Raw genomic sequence first — 25,263 nt, forward strand, 5'->3', positions numbered from 1 at the left:
GATATTGCCTCATTACATGCAAAGCAAGAGAGTTCAAGCCGTGATTTGTCATAATTGTGATGATTATGAATTACAGCTCATGAAAACCCCAAATCCACAATCTCCTAAAATTTGATTATTGTGAAAAGGTGCAATATTCTAGGCTCAAAGTGTCCCACACTAATCAGCTATTGAAGCTATAACACCTGCAAAGGGTTCCTGAGCCTGTAAATAATCTCTCAGTCTGGTTCAGTATGAATCACAATTATGACTGCTGGCCTAACAGTTGTGTAGAAAACCATCATTGACATCCTTCATAAGGAAGCAAAGCCTGAAAAGGTAATTGCAAAATATGTTGGATGTTCCCAAAGTGTTGTACCAAAGCACATTCATAGAAAGTTATGTGGGAAAAGTGTGGAAGAAAAAGGTGCACAAGCAGCAGGGATGACTGGAGAGGATTGTAAGGAAAAGGCCATTCAAAAGTGTTGGGGACTTTCACAAGAAGTGGACTGAGGCTGGAGTCAGTGCATCAAGAGCCACCACACACAGATGGATCCTGGACATGGGCTTCAAATGTCGTATTCCTTTTGTCAAGCCACTCCTGAACAACAAACAACATCAGAAGCGTCTTACCTGGGCTAAAGAAAAACACACCTGGTCTGTTGCTCAGTGGTCCAAAGTCCTCTTTCTGAGGAGAGTAAATTTTGCATCTCATTTGGAAACCAAGGACCCAGAGTATGGAGGAAGAATGGAGAGGCACACACTGCAAGATGCTTGAAGTCCATTGTGAAGTTTCCACAGTCTGTGTTGAATTGGGGAGCCATGTCATCTGCTGGTGTTGGTCCACTGTGCTTCATTAAGTCCAGGGTCAACGTAGCCGTCTACCATGAGATTTTGGAGCACTTCATGCTTCCTTCGACAGACGAGCTCTATGGGGATGCTGACTTCATTTTCCAGCAGGATTGGCACCTGACCACACTGCCAAATGCACCAAAACCTGGTTCAATGACCGTGGGATTACTGTGCTTGATTGGCCAGCAAACTAGCCTGACCTGAACCCCATAGAGAATCTATGGGGCATTGCCAAGAGAAATATGAGAAACATGAGACCAAACAATGCAGAAGAGCTGAAGGCCGCTATTGAAGCATCCTCGTCTTCCCTAAGACCTCTTTCACATTGAGGCGTGGAGCCGCGGTGACGGTATAGCCGCGCTATTTGTAGCGCCACTATACCATCGTATTTACCGTGATATTCGGGCACTGGCGGTGAGGTTTTAACCCCCCGCTAGTGGCCGAAAAAAGGGTTAATACCGCGGTATTACCGCGGTTTCCCATTGATTTCAATGGGAAGGCGCGGTATAGGAGCGGTGAACACACCGCTCCTATACCGCAGTAAAGATGCGGCTAGCAGGACTTTTGGAGCGCTCCTGCTAGCGCACCACTTCAGTGTGAAAGCCTTCGGGCTTTCACATTGAACACTACAGGGCATGATTTTTCATGCGGTATAGCAGCGTTATTTTTAGCGCTGTACCGCATGAAAAACGCCTCAATGTGAAAGGGGCCTAACACCTCAGCAGTGCCACAGGCTGATAGCTTCCATGCCACGCCACATTGAGGCAGTAATTGCTGCAAAAGGGGCCCAAACCAAGTACTGAGTACATATGCATGCTCATAGTTTTCAGAAGTTCGATATTGTTCTATGTACAATACTTGTTTTATTGATTACATGTAATATTCCAATTTTCTGAGATTGTGGATTTGGGGTTTTCATGAGCTGTAAGCCATAATCATCACAATTATGACAAAGCATGGTTTGATCTATCTTGCTTTGCATGTAATGAGTCTATCTCATATACCTTTTAAGTTGAATTAGTGAAATAAATGAACTTTTAGCACGATATTCAAATTTTTTGAGTTTCACCTGTACAACATAACATATAAATGAAAAATGAATGGGTTATCCAAGCTAAAATAATGTTTTCAGATACCCATTTAGCTTAATTTCACCTTAGAAAGCATGGTACATGTACAACTTGTAATGCTCTTTCATTGTGAAAAAAATTCACATATTTTTGCAAAGAATTCTCCTGTTATATCATGGTAATTGGCATTGAGAGGAGCATATCTCTCTAACAGCCACAATAAAAAAAAACTTTTTGTTAGTTGAGTGAAAATTTCTGTTGTTTTTTATGGCTGTGTCTCCAGTAAGGAGCTTTACCCCCCACATACCATTGCAACAACAAATGTCTTCCAAAATCGAAAAAAAAAAATGAAAAAAAAAAATTGGTTGATATTCTGCTGATTTTTGTCTGTTAATTTTGCTTTCACCTGATGAATAAAGCTGGTTGTGAAAGAAACAAGCTATACCTGGCTGGTGTCAATAGGACATGGGATGAATGAGGCTTGTGAAAGAAAGTGCGTTGTGCCCAACAAATCTCGAACTCCTTCACAATCCCTCTTGTACTCTTTCACAGGCTCCACTCTCATCTTCTCTTTTGGTAATAAGGCTTCATAGCATGGAGCATAGCCAGCAGGAGGTAAAAACTTGAATTCACCATGCCGGCCACCAAGAAGAAAGCGAACCCTAAAATATAATACATAAAAAACAAGTTGCTCTAAGTCTTATCATGCCAGCAGTAAAAATAGCTTCAAGGCCTAGTTCCACTTCTGAAGTTAAAACACGTATTTATAACATGTAGATAAAACATTCTTCATTCTGAGAACAATTAACAAAAGTGGTTATAAAAGCAGAAGGTTTTGTATCTTAATGTATTCAATGCATTAAGATATAAAGCCTTTGGTGTGCAGTAGCCTCCCCAGTACTCACCTGAGCCTCATCTTGTTCCAGCGATGTCCACGAGTCCCTCAGCCATCCCTGACTCTCTTTCCTGATTGGCTGACACACAGCAGTGGCACGTATTGACTCCCGCAGCTCTCAAACAAAGTCAGTTAGCCAATCGGGAGAGAGGGGGGGGCGTGCCGAACAACAGCTCTGTGTCTGAATGTTCACATGGAGCTGCAGCTTGGCTCGGGTGCCCTCATAGTAAGCTGCTTGATATGGGGTTACTTGACACGAGGGAGGGGCAGGAGCATCAAAGAGGGACCCGAGAAGAAGAGGATCCAGGCTGTTCTGTGCAAAACCACTTCAAAGTAAGTATAACCTGTCTGTTACTTATTTTTATTTTTTAACAAGACTTTACAATCCATTTAAAAATAGGCCCTTGAAGTAGAACTATAGGGAATTGTATTATTTGCCATCTCTGTCCCATTGGGGAGATTTTCATTCAATTTCTGTCCCATAGTCAAGCATGAAGTGAGAGGAAATCCATTTAAATTAAGGGAATCCCTTGGGGCACCAAACTAGTGTCCCCATTGGAAGGTTTCCCCTCTATTACTTTTCTGGAAACAACCCAAAATTTGGGTTTTTATTTTACTTTTACTTTCAATGATAATGGTAAACATGACTAATAGATAGCTCCCTAATGGAGGCTCAAACAGCAATGAAAACTGACAGAGGTTCTATTTCCTTTCCGCAAAAAAAAGTTTTGCCTTTAGTTATACAGTACTTTAAAATAAACTAGTATTAAGTACAATGTCTTCTCTGGTATATAATGGGAGATAGAGATAAGCTGAACACCCCCCAGTTCGGCTTGCATTAGAATATGCGAACAGGCAAAAAAATAGTTCGAACGCGCGTACACTGTTAAAGTCTATGGGGCACGAACATGAAAAATCAAAAGTGCTAATTTTAAAAACTAATATGCAAGCTATTGCCATAAAAAGTGTTTGGGGACCTGGTTCCTGCCCCAGGGGACATGTATCAATGCAATTTTTTTAAAAAAAATTGCAGTTTTTTCGGGAGCAGTGATTTTAATAATGCTTAAAGAGAAACAATAAAAGTCAAATATTCCTTAAAATTTCGTACCTGGGGGTGTAGCCCATGTTTCCCGTGCTTAGAAAAGTCCCTGCACAAAATGACATTTCTAAAGGAAAATAAGTAATTTAAAACTACTCGCGGCTATAATAAATTGTCGGGTCCCGGATACAGATACAAGTAATTGAAAAAAGCAACATGTGTTCCCCTCTTAGTCCATTACCAGGCCCTTTGGGTCTGGAATGAATATTAAAGGGAACCCTGAACCAAAAATAGAAAAAAAAATGCGTGGGGGTCTCCCAAATTCCATATCAGGCCCTTCAGGTCTGGTAAGGGTATTAAGAGTAACCCTGCAACAATTTTTTTTAAATGGCTTGGAGTTCCCCCAAAAAATCCACACCAGACCCTTCAGTTCTGGTATGGATTCTAAGGGGAACCCCGCACCAAAATGTAAAAAAAAAAATATGGCGTGGGGTTCCCCCCAAAAATCCATGCCAGACCCTTATCCGAGCACGCAACCTGGCAGGCTGCAGGAAAAGAGGGGGGACAAGAGGGTGCTCCCCTCCTGAACCTTACCAGGCCACATGCCCTCAACATGGGGAGGATGTTCCCATGTTGATGAGGACAAGGGCCTCTTTTATAGCTAAGGGCGGGACCACCCATCACGTGCGTGGGTGACCCCGCCCCCCCTTTGGTGTAAGGTCATTCAGCCGAGTGCCTCCTATGGAGGCGGTATCATTTGTAGCAGCGTTTTTTTTTCTCTGTATCGCTCGAGACTGGATTACATTGTTGGAATTTTTTTCTTTTTAATAAAGGACTTGTCCCAAGCTGTCTCTTGTGGTTTTTAACATGTTGACACTTTTTTCGTGAAATGGTAGGGGTACAATGTACCCCGTTACCAATTCACATGGGGGGGGATCTGGAGTTCCCCTTTGTTAACGGGGCTTCCAGATTTGGATATGCTCCCCGGGCAAGTGTTGTGGGGATGAGGCCCCATCAACATGGGGACAAGGTGCTTTGGGGGACCCCAAAGCATCCTCCCCATGTTGAGGGCATGTGGCCTGGTACAGTTTACGAGGGGGGCGCTCTCTCGTCCACCCCTCTTTTCCTGTGGCCTGCCAGGTTGTGTGCTCGCTTAAGGGTCTGGTATGGATTTTTCTGGGGGGAGCCCCACGCCATTTATTTTATTTTGGTGTGGGTTCCCCTTAAAATCCATACCAGACCTAAAGGGTCTGGTATGGATTGTTTGGGGGAACCCCACGCCATTTTTAAAAATAAAATTGGTGCAAGGTTCCCCTTAATATCCATACCAGACCTGAAGGGCCTGATATGGAATTTGGGGGGACCCCCACGCATTTTTGGTTTTGGGTTCCCCTTAATATTCATACCAGACCCAAAGGGCCTGGTAATGGCCTGGGGGGGGAACCCATGCTGTTTTTTTTTATTACTTTTATCTGTATTGCCGCGACCCGACAATTCATTATAGCAGCGAGTAGTTTTAAATGACTTTCTTTCCTTTAGAAATTTCATTTTGTGTAGAGACTGTTAGAAAAACACGCAAAACATGCGCTACTTTACAGGCATACTATAGACACCCCCCAGGTACGAAATTTAAAGGAATATTTCACTTTTATTGTTTCACTGTAAGCATTATTAAAATCACTGCTCCCCAAAAAAATGCAATTTTAAAAAAAAAATTTGCATTGATACATGTCCCCTGGGGCAGGACCCAGGTCCCCAAAAACTTTTCATGACAATAACTTGCATATTAACCCATAAAATTAGCACTTTTGTTGTCTCCTGTAGACTTTTAAAGGGTGTTCTGGGGCTTTTCGAATTTGCCGCGAACACCCCAAATTGTTCGCTGTTAGGCGAACGGGCGAACAGCCAATGTTCGAGTCAAACATAAAGCTCATCCCTACTGGGAGACTTTAGATTATACTCATAGGCTGCAATAAAGGTCACATAGGGACAACAAGACTTTCTCTCCCTTGCACACAGAGTAAGCTCTGTTTACTGCCACCAAAACTACTGCTCCTGACTCATTCTGAGATAGATGTTCGATGGAAGCAAAAGATGAATACATTTAAGAAACAACTCATGTTTAAAGTTCAAACATATCAATATTCTATTTGAGATAGATTGAAAGAGATTTTCTACCTATTAATTACCTCAGGGCAGCGAAACACATAGGTAATATTTCATTTAAAATGACATATTGTAGCAACAAACATAACAAACATGTAATCCACTGTATTTCACTGAGCGTATAGAGTCCTGGTGCTGATTTTACATGTTGGCTATTGGACGAGCAGACTCTGTTTTGTTATTATTATGCGTGGAGCATATAGTAACAGCGTATATCACCAGCACACCATGGGTATTCAAGATAACAAAGTCCAGCAATTTGGGGCCATGTCAGACCCCTTTGTCCAAGCATGTGATCAAGGGGTGCTGTTTTGACTAGTTTATTTTAAGGGACTTTTTTCAATACTGAGTTTTAGGCATGCCTTGTCATAGCCTTATACTGTGCCTAAAACAATTTTTAAAGCTAGGTACTATTATTTTCAGTGGTACAGTTTATGGGTCATTCTGGTCAGAAAATGCTCAGCCACTTATTGGTCATTTCTGCTCTCTTCTGCCCCCATTTTCCAGTCACTACGGTGGGCTGTCTTGCTGGCCAATTGGAATGTATGGAAAGAGGGAGAGGCAGACAAGCTTTGAGAGTACCAGAAAGTGACAAAGTTTTGTCTGTTTAGAACAACCCGTCACTGCTGGTTTTGATGTCTGCACATTATACCTGTTGACATTTTTTTGCTTAAACTGACAGAATGAAAGTTAAAAATAAAGCTGAAAACCAGGAAAAGCAATACAATCTATATACAGTGTATTATTAATTGTGTGCTTTGTGTACAGCTTCCTCACCAGCAAGAATAATTGTGTACAGAGCAGTAGTAACATCAATACATCTTTTTGACCATTAAAAAAAAAAAATGTATTGGATATAAAACTCACTTGACTCCAGCAGAGAAGCTCACTGCTGGAAAAAATAAGCCTTCAGTATTGAAGTTTTCAAACATGCCTTGGACAGGTTGGCCGTTAATGCGAAATGAAATGCTGGGCACGCCTAGGTCTAAGCAGCAGCTGACCACGTCATCAGAAGCTAGTAAATGCTGGTTACTTGAAGCCACTGCTCTTGGTACTCGACCTATATCAAGAAATTGAAGAATAATAGCTAGGTCACTAAAGTAGAGTATTTTTCTTTGCGATTAATGTACTGAAGTTCTAAAGCTGCAGGATATTTTAAACACAAAATACATAGACAATTTGAACAGCAACATCTTCCCTCTTTCACGTGAGTCAGCAATAAAGCATGTTGGTTAATTTTTGCTCTTCACACCTTAAAGCTAAGAGCAGGACAGAAGGCACGTGGAATGAATCACAGGTGTCATGTTGTGAATCATGCACCTAAGGATTAAACACAGGCAACTAAAGAGATAGTTTATGTTCCTCTGCTGTCCTAATTTAGTGATTTGGACTCAAAATAAAAAGCATGAAATTATAAAATCAACACACAATTCAGACAATAATAAACCATAAAAAATTGTATATGAAAATGTAGAAATACATTTCTACAGCAGCTAGTGTAGGAGCTCTGTACAGATAATCTTCATTATCAAGTGCTGTTATAACAGCAATCTTACTGTATTTAACTTACAATAAACCATAATTAAAAATGCTAAATATAGCAAGAATAGCAATTTCATGAAATTATATACAATTCATTGTTTCCATACTACCGAACATCACAAGTGAATGCTAGTAAATAATCTATTCTTGTGCAGTGGTGGGGAAACAGGTAGCAGAAATAGTATTATCGGGTATGTACTGTCCATTATTATTAGTTCTCTTCAGGAATTCAGTTGGATTCTGAACCTAAAGAAATCATTTCTGATTCCTTCCTTCTGCTTGGGGTTCCAATAGTAAGCTGTTTCTGATGTAAAACCAAGAAATGCAGAGGAATTGTGGAATGTAGTGCAACCGTCCTGGGCTGGAATACCTGTTGACTAGGGATGAGCCGAACACCCCCCCCCCCCCCCCCGTTCAGTTCGCACCAGAACCTTCGAACGGACCGAACGTTCGCGCGAACATTTAGAACCCCATTGAAGTCTATGGGACTTGAATGTTCGAATTCAAAAGTGCTTGATTTTAAAGCCTGAGGCCCCGTACACACGACCAAACATGTATGCTGAAACTGGTCTGCGGGCCAGTTTCAGCATACATGTTTGGTCGTGTGTAGGCGCGAGCGGGCCGAATTCCAGCAAACATTTGCCCGCCGGGCCTTTTCCCAGCGGGCAAATATTCCTGGACGTGTTTTAAAATCGTCCGCTGGAATCCTGCCCGCTCGGACATGTACGGTCGTCAGTACAGACCTACCGTACATGTCCGAGCGCCCGCCGTCCCTCGCATGCGTCGAATGACTTCGACGCATGCGTGGAAGCCTTTAAATGGCAGGCCCGCCCACGTCTCCGCGTCATCGCCGCGTCATCGTCGCGGCGACGACGCGGACACGCCCCGCGTATTGTTTACGCGCGGGCTTCTGTACGATGGTTAGTACAACCATCGTACAGAAGCCCTCTGGCAGGCATGTACGGTGAAAACGGTCCGACGGACCGCTTTCATCGTACATGTTTGCTCGTGTGTACCGGGCCTAATATGCAAGTTATTGTCGTAAAACGTCTTTGAGAACCCGGGTCTTGCCCGAGGGAACATGTATCAATGGCATACTATAGACCAGTGTTTCTCAACTCCAGTCCTCGGGGCGCACCAACAGGTCATGTTTTCAGGATTTCCCTCAGATCAAACTGCTGTGGTAATTACTAAGGCAGTGAAACTGATCAAATCACCTGTGCACAATAATGGAAAGCCTGAAAACAAGACCTGTTGGTGCGCCCCGAGGACTGGAGTTGAGAAACACTGCTATAGACACCCAGCAGGTACAATATTTAAAGAAATTTTTAATTTTTTATTTTTTAATTTAAGCATTATTAAAATCACTGCTCCTGAATCTTTAGGAGCAAACTACAGAGCACACAGCCAGTACACACCAAGTAGCTTTAGGTGCAAACTACAGAGCACACGGGCAGTACAAACCAAGTAGCTTTAGGTGCAAACTACAGAGGACACATGCAATAAACCACGTAAAAATACTGCAGCTAGCACAATCACCTGTCTGCCAGTAAATTAGGAAGAACTGATCTGGCTAAACTATACAGTGTATAAATATATGTACAACACCCGGGATGTATATATATCCTCTACACACTGTAACATTAAATGACTAGCCTGCCTGCCTATTCTATCTACCTGCAAAAAATGACACTCTCTCTGTCCTCTCTTAACCACCACAACACACTACACAAGGCCGACCTGCAGGCGTGTGGGGCATGTACTAAACCCCCTGAGCCATAATTGGCCAAAGCCACCCTGGCTTTGGCCAATTATGGCTCTCCGTTTTTTGCGCGCTGTGATTGGCCAAGCATGCAGGTCATAGTGCATGCTTGGCCAATCATCAGCCAGCGATGCCGTAGTGAATTATGGTCTGTGAAACGTAACTCGAATTTGGCGCGAACGACCCGTTTTGTTCGTATTTTGTCGAACGATCGAACATACGGTGTTCGAGTCGAATATGAGTTCGACTCGAATACGAAGCTCATCCCTAATGTTGACTCTGTGCAACACAGATGTGAAGCATTTCTCAGAGACAGTGGTTATAAATATTAGTTCAGTGATTCACAGGAAAGCAAAATCTTTAAGCATTTTTCAGTTTATAAAGTAAAGGTTTGAGTTTGTAAGGAAAAATGAAGACACTGCTATTTTTTGGAAAAACATAATATTACTTTTTCCTTCACTTTCTGTAAAATAATAACAAATTTAATTTGGAATAAACTGTGCAGTGTTCCCAATGCATTTGCGTGTATGGAAACAAAAACTACTCTAATTCACATGATCATTTTTCGGCATTTACGTTTTTTAAAAATGTAATTTAAAATGATGGTGTGTGGGCTTCACATCATTTTCGGGTTCTGAAAAAGGACAATTTTTTTTTTAGAACATGCTGCATTTTTTAACGACGTTTTAAATTATGTTGTTTTTCGGGTTATAAAAAATGATTGTGTGTGGGCTAAAACGACGTTAAAAACCTGCGCCTGCTCAGAACTGCCTGAAGTATATTAAAAATAGTACACCACAGAATGCACTGTAGATTCAGGCTACACTGGATGCAGAGTTTATATATATATATATATATATATATATAGTTGCCACAAAAAGTATGTGAACCCTTTTGGAATGATATAGATTTCTGCACAAATTGGTCATAAAATGTGATCTGATCTTCATCTAAGGCCGCGTACACACTGAGGTTCAGTTTCATCGGTCCAAACCGACTGTGTGTATAGCCCATCGGTCTGTTGTCCTTCGGTCCAAAATTTTAAAACATGCTTCAAAATCGAACTGATGTTCCGCTGCCCGATCGGTCCAAAGCAATGGTTAGTACAGAAAGCATTGGTTCAAAACCCGCGCATGCTCAGAATCAAGTCGACGCATGCTTGGAAGCATTAAAACTTTGTTTTATTCAGCACGTTGTGTGTTTGACGTCACCGCGTTCTGACCCGATCGGTCTTTGGAACGATGGTGTGTACGCAAATCAGACCATCAGGCCACTTCAGCGGTCAACCGATGGAAATGGCCCGTCGGACCATTCTCATCGGTTTGGAACGACCGTGTGTACGCGGCCTTAGTCACAACAATAGACAATCACAGTCTGCTTAAACTTATAACACAAAGAGAATTAAATGTTACCATGTTTTTATTGAACACACCATGTAAACATTCACAGAGCAGGTGGAAAAAGTATGTGAACCCCTAGACTAATGACATCTCCAAGATCTAATTGGAGTGAGGTGTCAGCCAACTGGAGTCCAATCAATGAGATGAGATTGGAGGTGATGGTTACAGCTGCCCTGTCCTGTAAAAAACACACACCAGTTCTGGGTTTGCTTTTCACAAGAAGCATTGCCTGATGTGAATGATGCCTCGCACAAAAAAGCTTTCAGAAGGACTATCATTAAGAATTGCTGACTTGCATAAAACTGCAAAGGGTTATAAAAGTATCTCCAAAAGCCTTGCTGTTCATCAGTCCATGGTAAGACAAATTGTCTATAATGGAGAAAGTTCAGCACTGTAAAGATGACTGCAAGAGTACAGCGCAGACTGCTCAATGAGGTGAAGAAGAATCCTAGAGTGTCAGCTAAAGACTTATAAAAGTCTCTGGCATATGCTAACATCCCTGTTAGCAAATCTACGATACGTAAAACACTAAACAAGAATGGATTTCATGGGAGGATACCACAGAAGAAGCCACTGCTGTCCAGAAAAAAACATTGCTGCACGTTTACAGTTTGCACAAGAGCACCTGGATGTTCCACAGCAGTACTGGCAAAATATTCTGTGGACAGATGAAACCAAAGTTAATTTGTTCACACAACACTATGTGTGGAGAAAAAGAGGCACAGCACACCAACATCAAAACCTCATTCCAACTGTGAAGTATGGTGGTGGGGGCATGGGGTTGCTTTGCTGCGTCAGGGCCTGGACGGATTGCTATCCTCGAAGGAAAAATGTATTCCCAAGTTTATCAAGACATTTTGCAAGAGAACTTAAGGTCATCTGTCCACCAGCTAAAGCTCAACAGAAGATGCGTGTTGCAACAGGACAACGACCCAAAGCATAGAAGTAAATCAACAACAGAATGACTTAAACAGAAGAAAAAATGCCTTCTGGAGTGGCCCAGTCAGAGTCCTGACCTCAACCTGATTGAGATGCTGTGGCATGACCTCAAGAAAGTGATTCACGCCAGACATCCCAAGAATATTTCTGAACTGAAACAGTTCTGTAAAGAGGAATGGTCAGGAATTACTCCTGACCGCTGTGCACGTCTGATCTGCAACTACAGGAAATGTTTGGTTGAAGTTATTGCTGCCAAAGGAGGTTCAACCAGTCATTAAATCCAAGGGTTCACATACTTTTTCCACCTGCATTGTGAATGTTTATATGGTGTGTTCAATAAACACATGGTAACATCTAATTCTTTGTGTGTTATTAGTTTAAGCAGACTGTGATTGTCTATTGTTGTGACTTAGATGAAGATCAGATCACATTTTATGACCAACGTGTGCAGAAATCCATATCATTCCAAAAGGGTTCACATACTTTTTGTGGCAACTGTATATGATTGTTTATATATATATATATATATATCAAATACACTGCCACTAACTGAATATCCTGCCGGTTAACCGATGAAGCTGACTGATGGTCCGTCGCGCCCACACACCATCGGTTAAATAACCAATTGTGTCAGAACGCAGTGACGAAAAACACAACGACGTGCTGAAAAAATGAAGTTCAATGCTTCCAAGCATGCGTCGACTTGATTCTGAGCATGCGTGGATTTTTAACCGATGGTCGTGCCTACTAACGATCGGTTTTGACCTACCGGTTAGGAATCCATCGGTTAAATTTAAGGCAAGTTGGCTTTTTTTTAACCGATGGTTAAATAACCTATGGGGCCCACACACGATCGGTTTTGACCGATGAAAACGGTCCATCAGACTGTTGTCCTCTTTTTAACCGATCGTGTGTATGAGGCCTTAGTCCCCCTGAGCCATGATTGGCCAAAGGCACCCTGCCTTTGGCCAATTATGTCTCTTTTAGCAGAGAACGCTAGGATTGGCCAAAGCATGCAGGTCAGGTACATGCTTTGGCCAATCATCATACAGCAATGCACTGTGATCTTGCAGTGCATAATTGGGCATTCCGCGGCGCTCTAATTTTCCGCGAATGCCCCATACACGAACAGGCGAACACCCTAGGTTCAAGTGGAACTTATGTTTGACCCGAACATCGAGCTCATCCCTACTCCAGACCTAAACCCTATTTATTGAGCATCTGTGGGGCATCCTCAATAGAAGGTGGAGGAGCGCAAGGTCTCAAAAATTCGCCAGCTCCATGATGTCATCATGGAGGAGTGAAATAGGACTCCAGTGGCAACCTGTGAAGCTCTGGTGAACTCCGTGCCCAAGAGGGTTAAGGCAGTGCTGGAAAATAATGGTGGCCACACAAAATATTGACACTTCAGGCCCAATTTGGACATTTTCACGTATTATTATATTATTATTATTATTATTATTATTATACACAATTTATATAGCGCCAACAGTTTACGCATCGCTTTACATTGTAGAGGGGGGACAGAACAATTACAGTACAGTTCAATACAGAAGGTACAGGAGTGCCCTGCTCATAGAGCTTACATTCTAAAGGGAGGGGGGGTGGTACAAAAGGTAATAGCTGCATAGAATGATTTAATGGGGTGGCTCTGGGCCTACTCCATCAAGGAGACTATCCAGTCTCTGTGGATAACAAGTACACATATTTGTATGTCCCCTTTTTTCCCAGCACATCAGAGATTCCTTTGCAGTAGGCCCCAGCAATTTTGGCTTGTGACCCCGCCATTTATCCTATCATCTAATCCCTTAGTATTCAGGGCATCCCCACTGTGCAATAGGTACAAGGAAGATTTGGCTGGATCCTAAACTTTCATAAGTGAGTACTGAAATCATCTTGAGTATTTAGGTCTGATTATTGACAAAGCTAATGCCAGAGTTGTTCTTGTCTAAAAGAAGCTTATAACTCACTTCTCCCAGACTCAGACTCTTCAGTCCAGGAGTTTGTTCCCTTTCCGCTATCTCTAAGTCACGCGTTGCAGTGTCCACAGTCATCGCAGAAGTTTGTTTAATTTTGTTAATGCGGGCTGTAAGGGTCATCCGAGCATGTATCTTAAACGCCTCCCATACAACCTGCGGTCGTGCTGAGCCCTCATTAGTCGTGAAGAAGTGTTACCAGCGGTCCTAAGATCGTCATCCTCTGGTAAAAAAGTCAACCAAAAGGGGTTCAGTCGCCACGACGCCGGTGGACGTGCATGGGGTAGGGACAGTTTAACCCAGTAGGGGCAATGATCAGACAGTGACCTGGGCGAAAACCCCACATCCGTCAGCCTAGGGAGAAGCGAACTGGACAAAAGTATGAGGTCTATGCGGGACATAGAGTGATGGGACGCCGAAAAGCATGAATAGGCTTGTGAGGTAGGGCACTTATATCTCCATGTATCGACCAGATTAAAATCACCAAGGAGGCGCGCAAATCTTGCCAGGTGTGAGTGTGTCAGGGGTTGCGAGGGCCTGGTCAGTCTATCAAGGGCCCTATCCAACACATTATTGAAATCTCTCAGCTACTGTATATAGCTGGTATAGCGGGGTGCAGTGCCATAAAATTAAATCCCTCAGTCAGTACAGTAAATTGAAACGTGGGTGGTATGTAAAAAGCCAATAGAAGGACTACATCTCCATGTAGCTTTGCCCTTACAAAAACGAATCTACCCATTGGGTCCAACACCAAGTCCTGGAGTTCGAAATGGGCAGTTTTAGCAATCAGAAGTGACACTCCTCTGGAATGTGTAGTGTGAACAGAGTGATAAGCCCATCCTATCCAAGGCCGTTTGAGTGCTCTCAATACTGAGCCCTCTGCGTGTGTCTCTATCAGGTCCACCACATCTGCCCTTAGCTTTTTTAGTTGCCCAAATACTGCAGATCTCTTAATGGGGTCTCTAACCCCTCTCACATTCCATGTAAGAACTTTTAACGTGGCCATGGACAAAATTAAAACCAAGGTGGAACTCCAGGACTTGGGACACCCCCCCGAGTTTGCAGCCAAGATGGCCGCACCCAGCCGGGTGCGACCTCCAATAACACCAATACATTTATGCAGTACCTATGTAGACCAAGTAATATAAGAAAAAAAAGACCATCTCTCATCCCACTTCTGCTGTGAGCAGAAGTGGAAACACAGAAAAATCATTGCCCATATGAGGGAGTTGTTTCAGAGCTCTGGGCTAAGGAGCTGTAGAAACAGTGAGAAATGTCAGTATGCAGTTCCCTGCTCTCTCTCCAGCTACATATGGGCAGGATCTCTTAGAGGGGGGTAAAGCATAGGAAAGCAGAGAGGGTGTAAGGGCATGTGAAGATGCAGGTATACTTATCAGTGTGCATCGTGCTGCTCGAGCCACGCTATAGCTGCCTCTGGATCTTCAAAAAAGTGTGCTCTGTCTTCTCCCTCCACACAAAGGCGGGCTGGAATCAGCATGGCGTATTTCATATTCTTGATTTGCAGGCGACGCTTCGCCTCACTAAAGGTTTTGCGTTTTCTTTGTACCTCCGCTGAGAAGTCCAGGAAGACTGCGACCATCTTATTTCCAAAAAGGATATTACCTTTTTCCCTGCTAAGGATGGATGGCATCTCGATCCCTGAAGTTTAGGAACTTGGCTATGAAGGTGCGGGGCGTGCATTAGTAGGTGGTGGTCTGCCCGACATGCGGTGTGCATGCTCCACGACAAACGTGGGTGAAAATGACTCCCTTCCATATGCATATGAAAGTAATGTCTCCAGAAACGTTGGGGGGTCTCTCCCCTCTACCCCCTCCGGCAGACCAATAAAGCGGAGGTTACACCTGCGCAACCTGTTCTCAATATCATCTTGCTTCTGGAGGAGTTGATTCACCTGTAGCTGCATGGCCTTTGTGGAAACTTGCAATGTTTTCCAATCAACAGCACCCTTGCCAAAGATCAGTGGTTGCCACCTCACATTGTATTGAACTTATTTTGTTTGAGAGGACCATGTCCTCCATGTTGATGATAATGTTTATATGTCCAAGCTGCTGAGCTATTGTATACTTGTTATTGTGCAGAAGAAAAATAATGTCAATGATTTCTGCAAATGAATCAGTATATACGATAATAATTCATCAATTGATGTATCAGCAGCCAATTTTAAAACAAATGTTACTACCTGCAAACTGTATATTAGATAAACTATTGATACTTTATGAATTATCAATTTTTAAAATAATGAAGAAAAACACTTACCAGACCATAAGTGAAGACCATCAAAGCCATAGGAGAAAAGGTCATCACCTACACCATTGCCTCCCCATCCTTCACCTCCTCCAGGATATGGAGCGTAACCTGAGGTTGAAGCCCAGCCGACGCGCAAATGAGTTGGCTCTGGTGTCAAATAGGGATCTACTTGATCAATAATCATCTCAAAGTACCACTTTTTGTATTGAGCTGAGCCATCTGCCACACCCAGGAAGATGTTTGGTCTCATACTGAAAGACATATGCAAACACCCATATGGTTATACCTGAATATTATACTGTAGTAATTTCAAGGAAATTGTATTTATGATTGTGCAAATTTCCACACGTTCTTAAAGCAGCTCTTCACCCTAAAATGAAAGTTCCCTCCTACCCACCCCTTCTCCTCCCAGCTACACAAATAGAGCACTTTTTGATGTTTATTTACCTTTTTTTCAGAAAAGGGGTTCCACCCTGCCTTCCCATGCATGTCACTTGCCTAGACGAGGTGCTTTATGCTCCCTGTGCCTCCAGGGATATGCACATCACATATCCCTGGAGGCATAGCCCTACATTGACAAAGAAGGAGAGGGCTCATCAGCTGAACCCGGAACAGCCGGCCGTCACCCTATGATGTCACTCAAGAAGATGGCAGTGCAGGACAGAGCAGGGGCTGCAGACATCTCAGCAGGACAATGCTGATTCCACTTGGTGGGTGAATATCTGAATTGTGCAGACCACAACATCAGGTAAGCAGGAGTTAAAAACAAAAAAAGGGGAGGCTGAAGATCTGCTTTAAGACTTAGACTATAGGATCTATGTATAAAAAAAAAATAGCTGAATGAATGTGACACACATCCACATAGTTCCAAAAAAAATGGCTGTATTCTGTGTTATATAATTATCTTATATGATTGTAAATGATATCTGACAACTAGTGTGCAAAATTCCTTTTTTTTTTTTTTTTTTTTAAGTATTTAAAAACAAATACCACATTATGGCTACTATATGGCACATACGATCATGCAAGATAATTATATAACATAGGATATGACATGTTTCTTTGGAATTGTGCTGATGTGTATCACATTTGTTCAGCCAGTACAGATTAAAATACATTATAGGACTAGTCAGTAGATAATGCATGTTAAAGTGAAATAAATATGTATGATGAGAAAAAATGTATATTCCAAGGAAAGGAAAAGAAGGAAAGTTGTTACAGTAAAAAAAATATAAAAAAAAGGTAGGCTGAGAACATTCGATCATATTCTAACCTCTGAGTGAGCAACAATATGTCTAATAATTAGCAAAAATCACCATTATATTGTTATGAAAAAAGCTTATCTGAATACATAAGTATCATGTATATTAAAGCCATACTCCTGCCCTCCACCTACTCCCTCTCATCAGCCTCTAACTAATTGCTAAAAAAATAGCAATCCTTTTTAAAACCTCTTTATAGTTATCTGTATCCGTGGTCATGTAATGCACCGTCCTACTCCTAAGCCTTCTCGTTATCTGTTTACATCCTGCATGGGTCCTTCTTCGGGTTTCTACATCAATGTCTGCGTGTTTTTAACACTTATTATTGGACAGCCAGTGAACCTCTGGATTGAGGAGAAATGCTGCTAGACTGGTCCCCACAGCCTCTTCTTCTGCACACTACAGGACCCATAGTCTTGCACTGGATGTGAGGATACCAATGAATTGTTCACAAGGCAAAGCATAGGGGAGAGTGCTGGCTGCTGAGGGAGTGGGGGTTTGGGTAAGTAAAATGGTGTCTTCCAGCCCCCCAGACGTTATTGAGCATTTGTACCCTGCAGTGCAGGGATAGAGTCTGACTATAAGAAGTACATCAGAGAACAACTTATAACATAAAATTCCTGAACAAGGACCCTCAGAGGAGGATAATCAGCATTTTTTTTTTAAAGAAAAGCTTCAGATTTTTGGCTATTGAAAACTACTTAACAATATGCTAACATGGTAAAGTTTACATGAGATTTTAGTGATCATGTTTAAATACACTTAAATTGAGAATGCTACCTTTTTTATATTTTGTAAAAAAACGGGTACTTCTAATTTTTGTGTTTGTGAAGATCAAAAGAGAGGATGATTGACATGGATTTGGCAAGTTATCTTACCAGAATAGTGGGCGATTCAATCAATACAAAAAGGTTTTAAAAATATTGGTTTGATAATGAACAACAAAAGATTAATTCAATTAATAGAATGCTAATAATCTGTAAAATAAAACTGGTGGAACATTATGAAAAGAAAGCCAGCTGAAGATAAATAAAATATACAAGGTTGTAGGATCAACTATTATAACAAAAGAAGTTCAAATTCTACCTGGTGACATCATTAACCAAGCGGGTTTGTAACAATAAATCTCTCCTGGGCAGCAAGTTGTCACATATTAGGTTCTGATTGGTACGTACTGCAACTCCATTGCAAACACACAGAGAGCAAAGGACATCCAGGACCTGAAAAATTAAGAAAATGATGAAGAATACATAAAGCAACAAGGAAAAGATCAGTATGTGTAGAGTCAAGTAACAGTTATCACTTCTGTTCCACTATGAATCATTGGGGTTGATTTACTAAAGACAAATAGGCTGTTCACTTTGCATGAGAAGCTGCACTTTGCAATGGAATTTTCCCTAAAGCTTAGTGAATGTGGCAAAATTGCACTTTGCAAATAAAATCCAATCACATGCAAGGAAAAAAACAACAACAAAGACAACATATTTGCTTGTACATGACTGAATAATAAAGGTCAGTAGAGCTTCACCTCATTTACTAAGCTCTGGGGAAGATTCCTTTGCAAATTGCAACATCCCTTACAAAATAAATAGACCATCAATCTTTAGTAAATCAACCTCTTTAAATATTCAAGAGCATGTGAGGCACTGGCCTCATAAAGACAACAAAAACAGAGAAATTGTGACTTACTTGTAAACTCTATTTCTTTAAGTATTGTACCAGACACACTGGGGGTTATTTACTAAAGGCAAATCCACTTTGCACTACAAGTGCACTGAAAGTGCAGTCGCAATAGATCCAAGGGGAACATGCAAGGAAAATAAAAAACACTTTAGCTTGCAAATGGCTGGATGATAAAATCATCAGAGCTTCCCCTCAATTCAGATCTACCCCTTAGGCCCCGTACACACGTCCGAGGAACTCGACGTGCCAAACACATCGAGTTCCTCGTCGAGTTCTGTGTTGAAGCCGCCAAGGATCTCGGCGGGCCAACTTTCCTCATTGAACAACGAGGAAATAGAGAACATGTTCTCTATTTGGCCCGACGAGTTCCTCGTCGGCTTCCTCGCTGAAAAGTGTACACACGACCGAATTTCTCGGCAGAATCCAGCAACGATCGAGTTTCTGGCTGAATTCTGCCGAGAAACTCGGTCGTGTGTACGGGGCCTTAGATTTACAGCGACTGCACTTCTACCCTTAGTGATTGTATTTACACAAGGCAAAGTAAGAATGTCAGTCAGGAGGGGAGGAAGAGAGAGACGGATGGTCACGTGAGCACCGAGCGGTGCTCTGAAATTAGGTATATAGCTGCATTTTTTTTACAAAGCACAGACACTGGGGCAGCTTATATTATTAAACATGGAGGATGGTGTGAACTGAAGATAGTGGCTTAACAACCACTTTAATTTTCCAATTAAAAAGAGAATGGCCTCTAATTATCTTAAGTCTCAAACAACTGATATAGCTTGCAAGAAACACATTTCTATACCAGCTTCACACCTACCTACTTCCATTTATTTTTCTCTTTGGTTTACACATCTTCATATGTGATGCTATAATAAATAACACTGAATTGGTATTGACAGGCCTATACAGGGAGTGCAGAATTATTAGGCAAGTTGTATTTTTGAGGATTAATTTTATTATTGAACAACAACCATGTTCTCAATGAACCCAAAAAACTCATTAATATCAAAGCTGAATATTTTTGGAAGTAGTTTTTAGTTTGTTTTTAGTTTTAGCTATTTTAGGGGGATATCTGTGTGTGCAGGTGACTATTACTGTGCATAATTATTAGGCAACTTAACAAAAAAAAAATATATACCCATTTCAATTATTTATTTTTACCAGTGAAACCAATATAACATCTCAACATTCACAAATATACATTTCTGACATTCAAAAACAAAACAAAAACAAATCAGTGACCAATATAGCCACCTTTCTTTGCAAGGACACTCAAAAGCCTGCCATCCATGGATTCTGTCAGTGTTTCGATCTGTTCACCATCAACATTGCGTGCAGCAGCAACCACAGCCTCCCAGACACTGTTCAGAGAGGTGTACTGTTTTCCCTCCTTGTAAATCTCACATTTGATGATGGACCACAGGTTCTCAATGGGGTTCAGATCAGGCGAACAAGGAGGCCATGTCATTAGTTTTTCTTCTTTTATACCCTTTCTTGCCAGCCACGCTGTGGAGTACTTGGATGCGTGTGATGGAGCATTGTCCTGCATGAAAATCATGTTTTTCTTGAAGGATGCAGACTTCTTCCAGTACCACTGCTTGAAGAAGGTGTCTTCCAGAAACTGGCAGTAGGACTGGGAGTTGAGCTTGACTCCATCCTCAACCCGAAAAGGCCCCACAAGCTCATCTTTGATGATACCAGCCCAAACCAGTACTCACCTCCACCTTGCTGGCGTCTGAGTCAGACTGGAGCTCCCTGCCCTTTACCAATCCAGCCACGGGCCCATCCATCTGCCCATCAAGACCTCACTCTCATTTCAGCAGTCCATAAAACCTTAGAAAAATCAGTCTTGAGATATTTCTTGGCCCAGTCTTGACGTTTCAGCTTGTGTGTCTTGTTCAGTGGTGGTCGTCTTTCAGCCTTTCTTACCTTGGCCATGTCTCTGAGTATTGCACACCTTGTGCTTTTGGGCACTCCAGTGATGTTGCAGCTCTGAAATATGGCCAAACTGGTGGCAAGTGGCATCTTGGCAGCTGCACGCTTGACTTTTCTCAGTTCATGGGCAGTTATTTTTGCGCCTTGGTTTTTCCACACGCTTCTTACGACCCTGTTGACTATTTTGAATGAAACGCTTGATTGTTCGATGATCACGCTTCAGAAGCTTTGCAATTTTAAGAGTGCTGCATCCCTCTGCAAGATATCTCACTATTTTTGACTTTTCAGAGCCTGTCAAGTCCTTCTTTTGACCCATTTTGCCAAAGGAAAGGAAGTTGACTAATAATTCTGCACACCTGATATAGGGTGTTGATGTCATTAGACCACACCCCTTCTCATTACAGAGATGTACATCACCTAATATGCTTAATTGGTAGTAGGCTTTCGAGCCTATACAGCTTGGAGTAAGACAACATGCATAAAGAGGATGATGTGGTCAAAATACTCATTTGCCTAATAATTCTGCACTCCCTGTATATCCCTCTTGTATATGGAAAAAAATATTGTGCAGGTGAAAAAGGAAAATAAATAGATACAAATGATAAAAAAATCTCCTGGCAATAACACAATAGAACAAATTGTGTAGAAACATATAAAGCATAAATTGCCGTGCAATTGTAAACAATGATAAAATGGTAAAAACAAATCAAATATCAAACAACAGTCCATAAGGTATTTCCATATGTAGATAAGTAGTAAGGACAGCAAATTTACACTGTTATACAAGCTGTACACTCACTACTTTACATTGTAGCAAAATGTAATTTCTTCAGTGTCGTCACATGAAAAGATATAATAAAATATTTACAAAAACTTGAGGGGTGTACTCACTTTTCTGAAATACTGTAACATCCTAAAAGTGAATACTCGAGATGTGGGATAAGCGCATAGTAGGCATATTCAGAGGATGAAATTATGCCAAAGCCCAATTTTTATAACAGTACAGAGGTCGTTCAATACCACTGAGTTAAATGTTTTTCCAGGATCTTAGGGAGGCCACCTCCTCTGAAACAACATCCTGGTCGGCCCTCCCTATGATTGTGAATAACCTTCCCAAATTCATATTGGTTCAATCCCCTGGAATGAAACCAGATTTACATGGGTCAATGTAAAGTCTCTCACACATGGCTGTTTTTCTCTGCAAGAAAACTGCTGGCAGAGCTTTTTGCCGAGAAAACCGGTCATGTGTATGTTTTCACGTCCAGCATGCACAGCGAGGAAAAACCCTCCTGATTAGCTGCTTGGGAAAAGCACCCAAACCTCGACTCCACTGCTGCCACCCATCGTCCTGGGGTGGGAATAGCACCCCAGAAGCAATAGAATGAGCCCACAGCACAGCCAAGCTGAGACAGAGACCCAATTTAATCAGATTAACTGGATCAGAGCCAATTAACTCTCTGATCCCCCTCTAAATCTAAGCTAGCACAGGTACTTTGAAGTGACCAGGCACTACATATAGGTGAGGGGTGAACCTGGACTAGCTAAAACTTCCCTACAACTACCTCTTTAAAGGGGTGGGCTAGCAGTACCCTGCTTTTAGAAGTACTGTTGGCAGTTTTCCCAGCTGGCTACTATTTCAGCAATACATTTCTAGACTGCACGTTTGGGTTCTTATTCCAAACGAAACAACTTTATATGTTGTATTTCGCAGCTCTTGCTCTAAACTTATATATTACCACTGTCATGGAGACCACTATTATGGCATGAAAGCAGGTTAGGAAACACTACTGCATAATAAACAACATATTTCCCATTCATTCCTTCCTGGGGGTATCCCCTCTCTCCAATATCTCCACTCCTTACCTTATCCCCATTTGTAGGCCAGATTGCTATTAAAACTTTACAACATATTATGCTAAAGAGATTCTTGTTTGACAACATTCTATCTTTCCAACTGGATGTTCTATGAATTTCTTCAGCTAAAAGATGTGGTCCAGGCCCAATTTCTGATACCCATTAATCTAGCCTCAAATAGCATTGAGAAACTTTAAATATTGAAAAGTGTTGATAAGATGTCTATCTTAAGTTATCCAGTACCGATATGTCTAAAGTCTCTCATCTTTTTGGAAAATGGTAGCAGGATATTCCAAACTTGGCAGATAATTATTGGGATGAAGGCATACAACAACATCTCCCCCTTATGATATCTGCCATGATAGGTTTTTACAACTTTAATTTATGCAACAGATCCCACCGATGTCAATCTGAGATAGTTTATTTTCTTTTATACATATTTTGAATCTGTCCTCACATTCAAACTCACATCAACCTAGTGGGGGTGGGGCTTACGTTGGGAGTAGCAGACCCCCTAATCATGCTCCTGGGTAAATGCAATAATGTGGATATGACCCATAGCTGAAGGTTGTTCATTTTCTATATTGCATGTTATGCTACACTACACTACAAACTACACTACATATGCAGAGCTGTGATTTAATAGTGTTCTTCCCATTTAAAACTGTACCTACTTGAGACACAACTGCCCTAAAAAACTGACAACATTTAGGCTGCATGGAATGAAGCACGTGGATTGACAATATGGTAAATGGTATGCTGTTTATGCCTTCTATGTGATGTGGCCAGTCTCTGGATGGGACCAAACCTGATTTAAGTTAGCCAAGCCTGCAGTCTTATGCTTGTGATGCTGTGTTTGTTACATGTATTCTAAGGTCCCTGTTTGTTTGTCTGCCTTGCTCTGCTACATTGGATTCCTTTGTTGATGACATCAGATATCGACTCCTCTCTGAACTCTGCCTGCCTTTTCACTTCAGATTTGCCCTTGTCTATGCTAAACCTTGCCTACCTTGTACCAGGACTGTCATTGAACCACTTTGCCTGTCTCCCAACCGCAAGTACCTGTTTGCTGTGCTCAGTTCGCGCCTGCCCAGGTTCGTTAGACAGGCACTATAGCATTGTGTAAAAGTCATGGGGGCAACCGAGTACCGGTAGGCCTGCTTCCCATATGGGAAAGGGGGCTGCTATAAGTGAAGAACACAGAAGCCAGCTATAGTGTCTGGCCATCTGCGTTAGGGGTAAGCATGACACCTATGATTTGTAACTTTAAGCCTGGGTTCACACTGATGCGAATTTACAGAGGATGTGATGCGTTTAGGAACACACAGATTTGCAGGTCATGTAAAAATGACCTGCAAATCTGAAAAAAAAGAGAAAAAAAAAGGGTCCTGTGCGTGTTGACTGTGGGTGCGATGCAAATTCCTAGTGCAGTGCAAATTGTATTTTCACAGGCTTTAATTAAACTTGCAGTAAACTCGCAGTTCACATCTCTGAGAATTGTTCACTGTCTGCCCTCTTGAAATTTGCAGTAAAATTGCAGTAAAATCACGGTACATTTGCAGTAAAATAACGGTACATTTGCAGTAAAATCACGGTAAATTCGCACCTGTCTACCTCCAAACCCAAGGCAAATTCACACCTTACACAGGGCATAAAAACTGATCAAATTTAAAGTATATCGCATTAAATAATAATTTAAAGAATTGCTTTTTAACCACTTGACACCCGCACGCCTACATATGACGTCCAAAACGGTGACCTGTTATCCTGGGTGGACGTCATATGACGTGATGGGCTTTGCGGGGGGATATCTCAATGATGCCTGCACCCGGAGGCATCATTGAGATATCATTGTTTAGCGGCGGCGATCCTGCGCACCGTAAGAACGATCATAGCGGCGGTTCCGCCGCTAGATCGTTCTTACAGGCGGCGGGAGGGGACATCCCCCCCTCCCGCCGCCATCCGGTGCTTCTCCGGGCTCTCCCGTCCCACCGGGGGCCCGGAGAGATGATCGCCGTCCGCCGGATGTTTGCCATAGAGAAGACTGGTGACGATCTGGTCACCAGTCATCTCTATGACTGTCGGAGGCCCGGGCGCGATGTGATGACGTCACGCCCGGGTCCCCGTAAGTAAACAAACCGCAATTGCGGCTAGTTTGAATGAGATCTGTGAATTTTTTTTCACGATCTCATTCTTTCCAGCCTGCAGGAGAGATGTGGGGTCTTATTGACCCCGCATCTCTCCTTAAAGAGGACCTGTCACACACATTCCTATTACAAGGGATGTTTACATTCCTTGTAATAGGAATAAAAGCGATTGAAAAAAAAAAAAGTGTAAAAAAAAGTGTAAAAAATAAAGAAATAAGTAAAATAAAAAATAAAAAATAATAATAAAAAAATTAAAATGCCCCTGTCCCCGGTAGCTCGCGCTCAGAAGCGTACGCACACGTAAGTCCCGCCCACGTATGTAAACATCGTTCAAACCACACATGTGAGGTGTCGCCGCGTGCGTTAGAGCGTGTGCAACAATTCTAGCACTAGACCTCCTCTGTAACTCTAAACTGGCAACCTGTAAAAATTTTAAAGTGTCGCCTATGGAGATTTTAAAGTAACGAAGTTTGGCGCCATTCCATGAGTGT

General features: G+C 42.0%; 1 protein-coding gene across 11 annotated transcripts in view; it reads right to left on the reverse strand.

Annotated features, from left to right (window-relative positions):
* Window positions 1–25,263, reverse strand: part of LOC120920819 (ryanodine receptor 3) — a 692,572-nt gene that overhangs the window by 392,557 nt on the left and 274,752 nt on the right. For all 11 annotated transcript variants that reach the window (XM_040333156.1, XM_040333154.1, XM_040333152.1 and 8 more), the window contains 4 exons: window positions 18,237–18,370; window positions 15,898–16,139; window positions 6,869–7,061; window positions 2,347–2,563 (listed from right to left, as the gene is read on the reverse strand). In XM_040333156.1, coding sequence (XP_040189090.1) covers window positions 2,347–2,563; window positions 6,869–7,061; window positions 15,898–16,139; window positions 18,237–18,370 — 786 coding nt within the window. The remainder of the gene's footprint in view (window positions 1–2,346; window positions 2,564–6,868; window positions 7,062–15,897; window positions 16,140–18,236; window positions 18,371–25,263) is intronic.

This window comes from Rana temporaria, chromosome 13, assembly GCF_905171775.1.
Source record: "Rana temporaria chromosome 13, aRanTem1.1, whole genome shotgun sequence".
Lineage (NCBI taxonomy): Eukaryota > Metazoa > Chordata > Amphibia > Anura > Ranidae > Rana > Rana temporaria.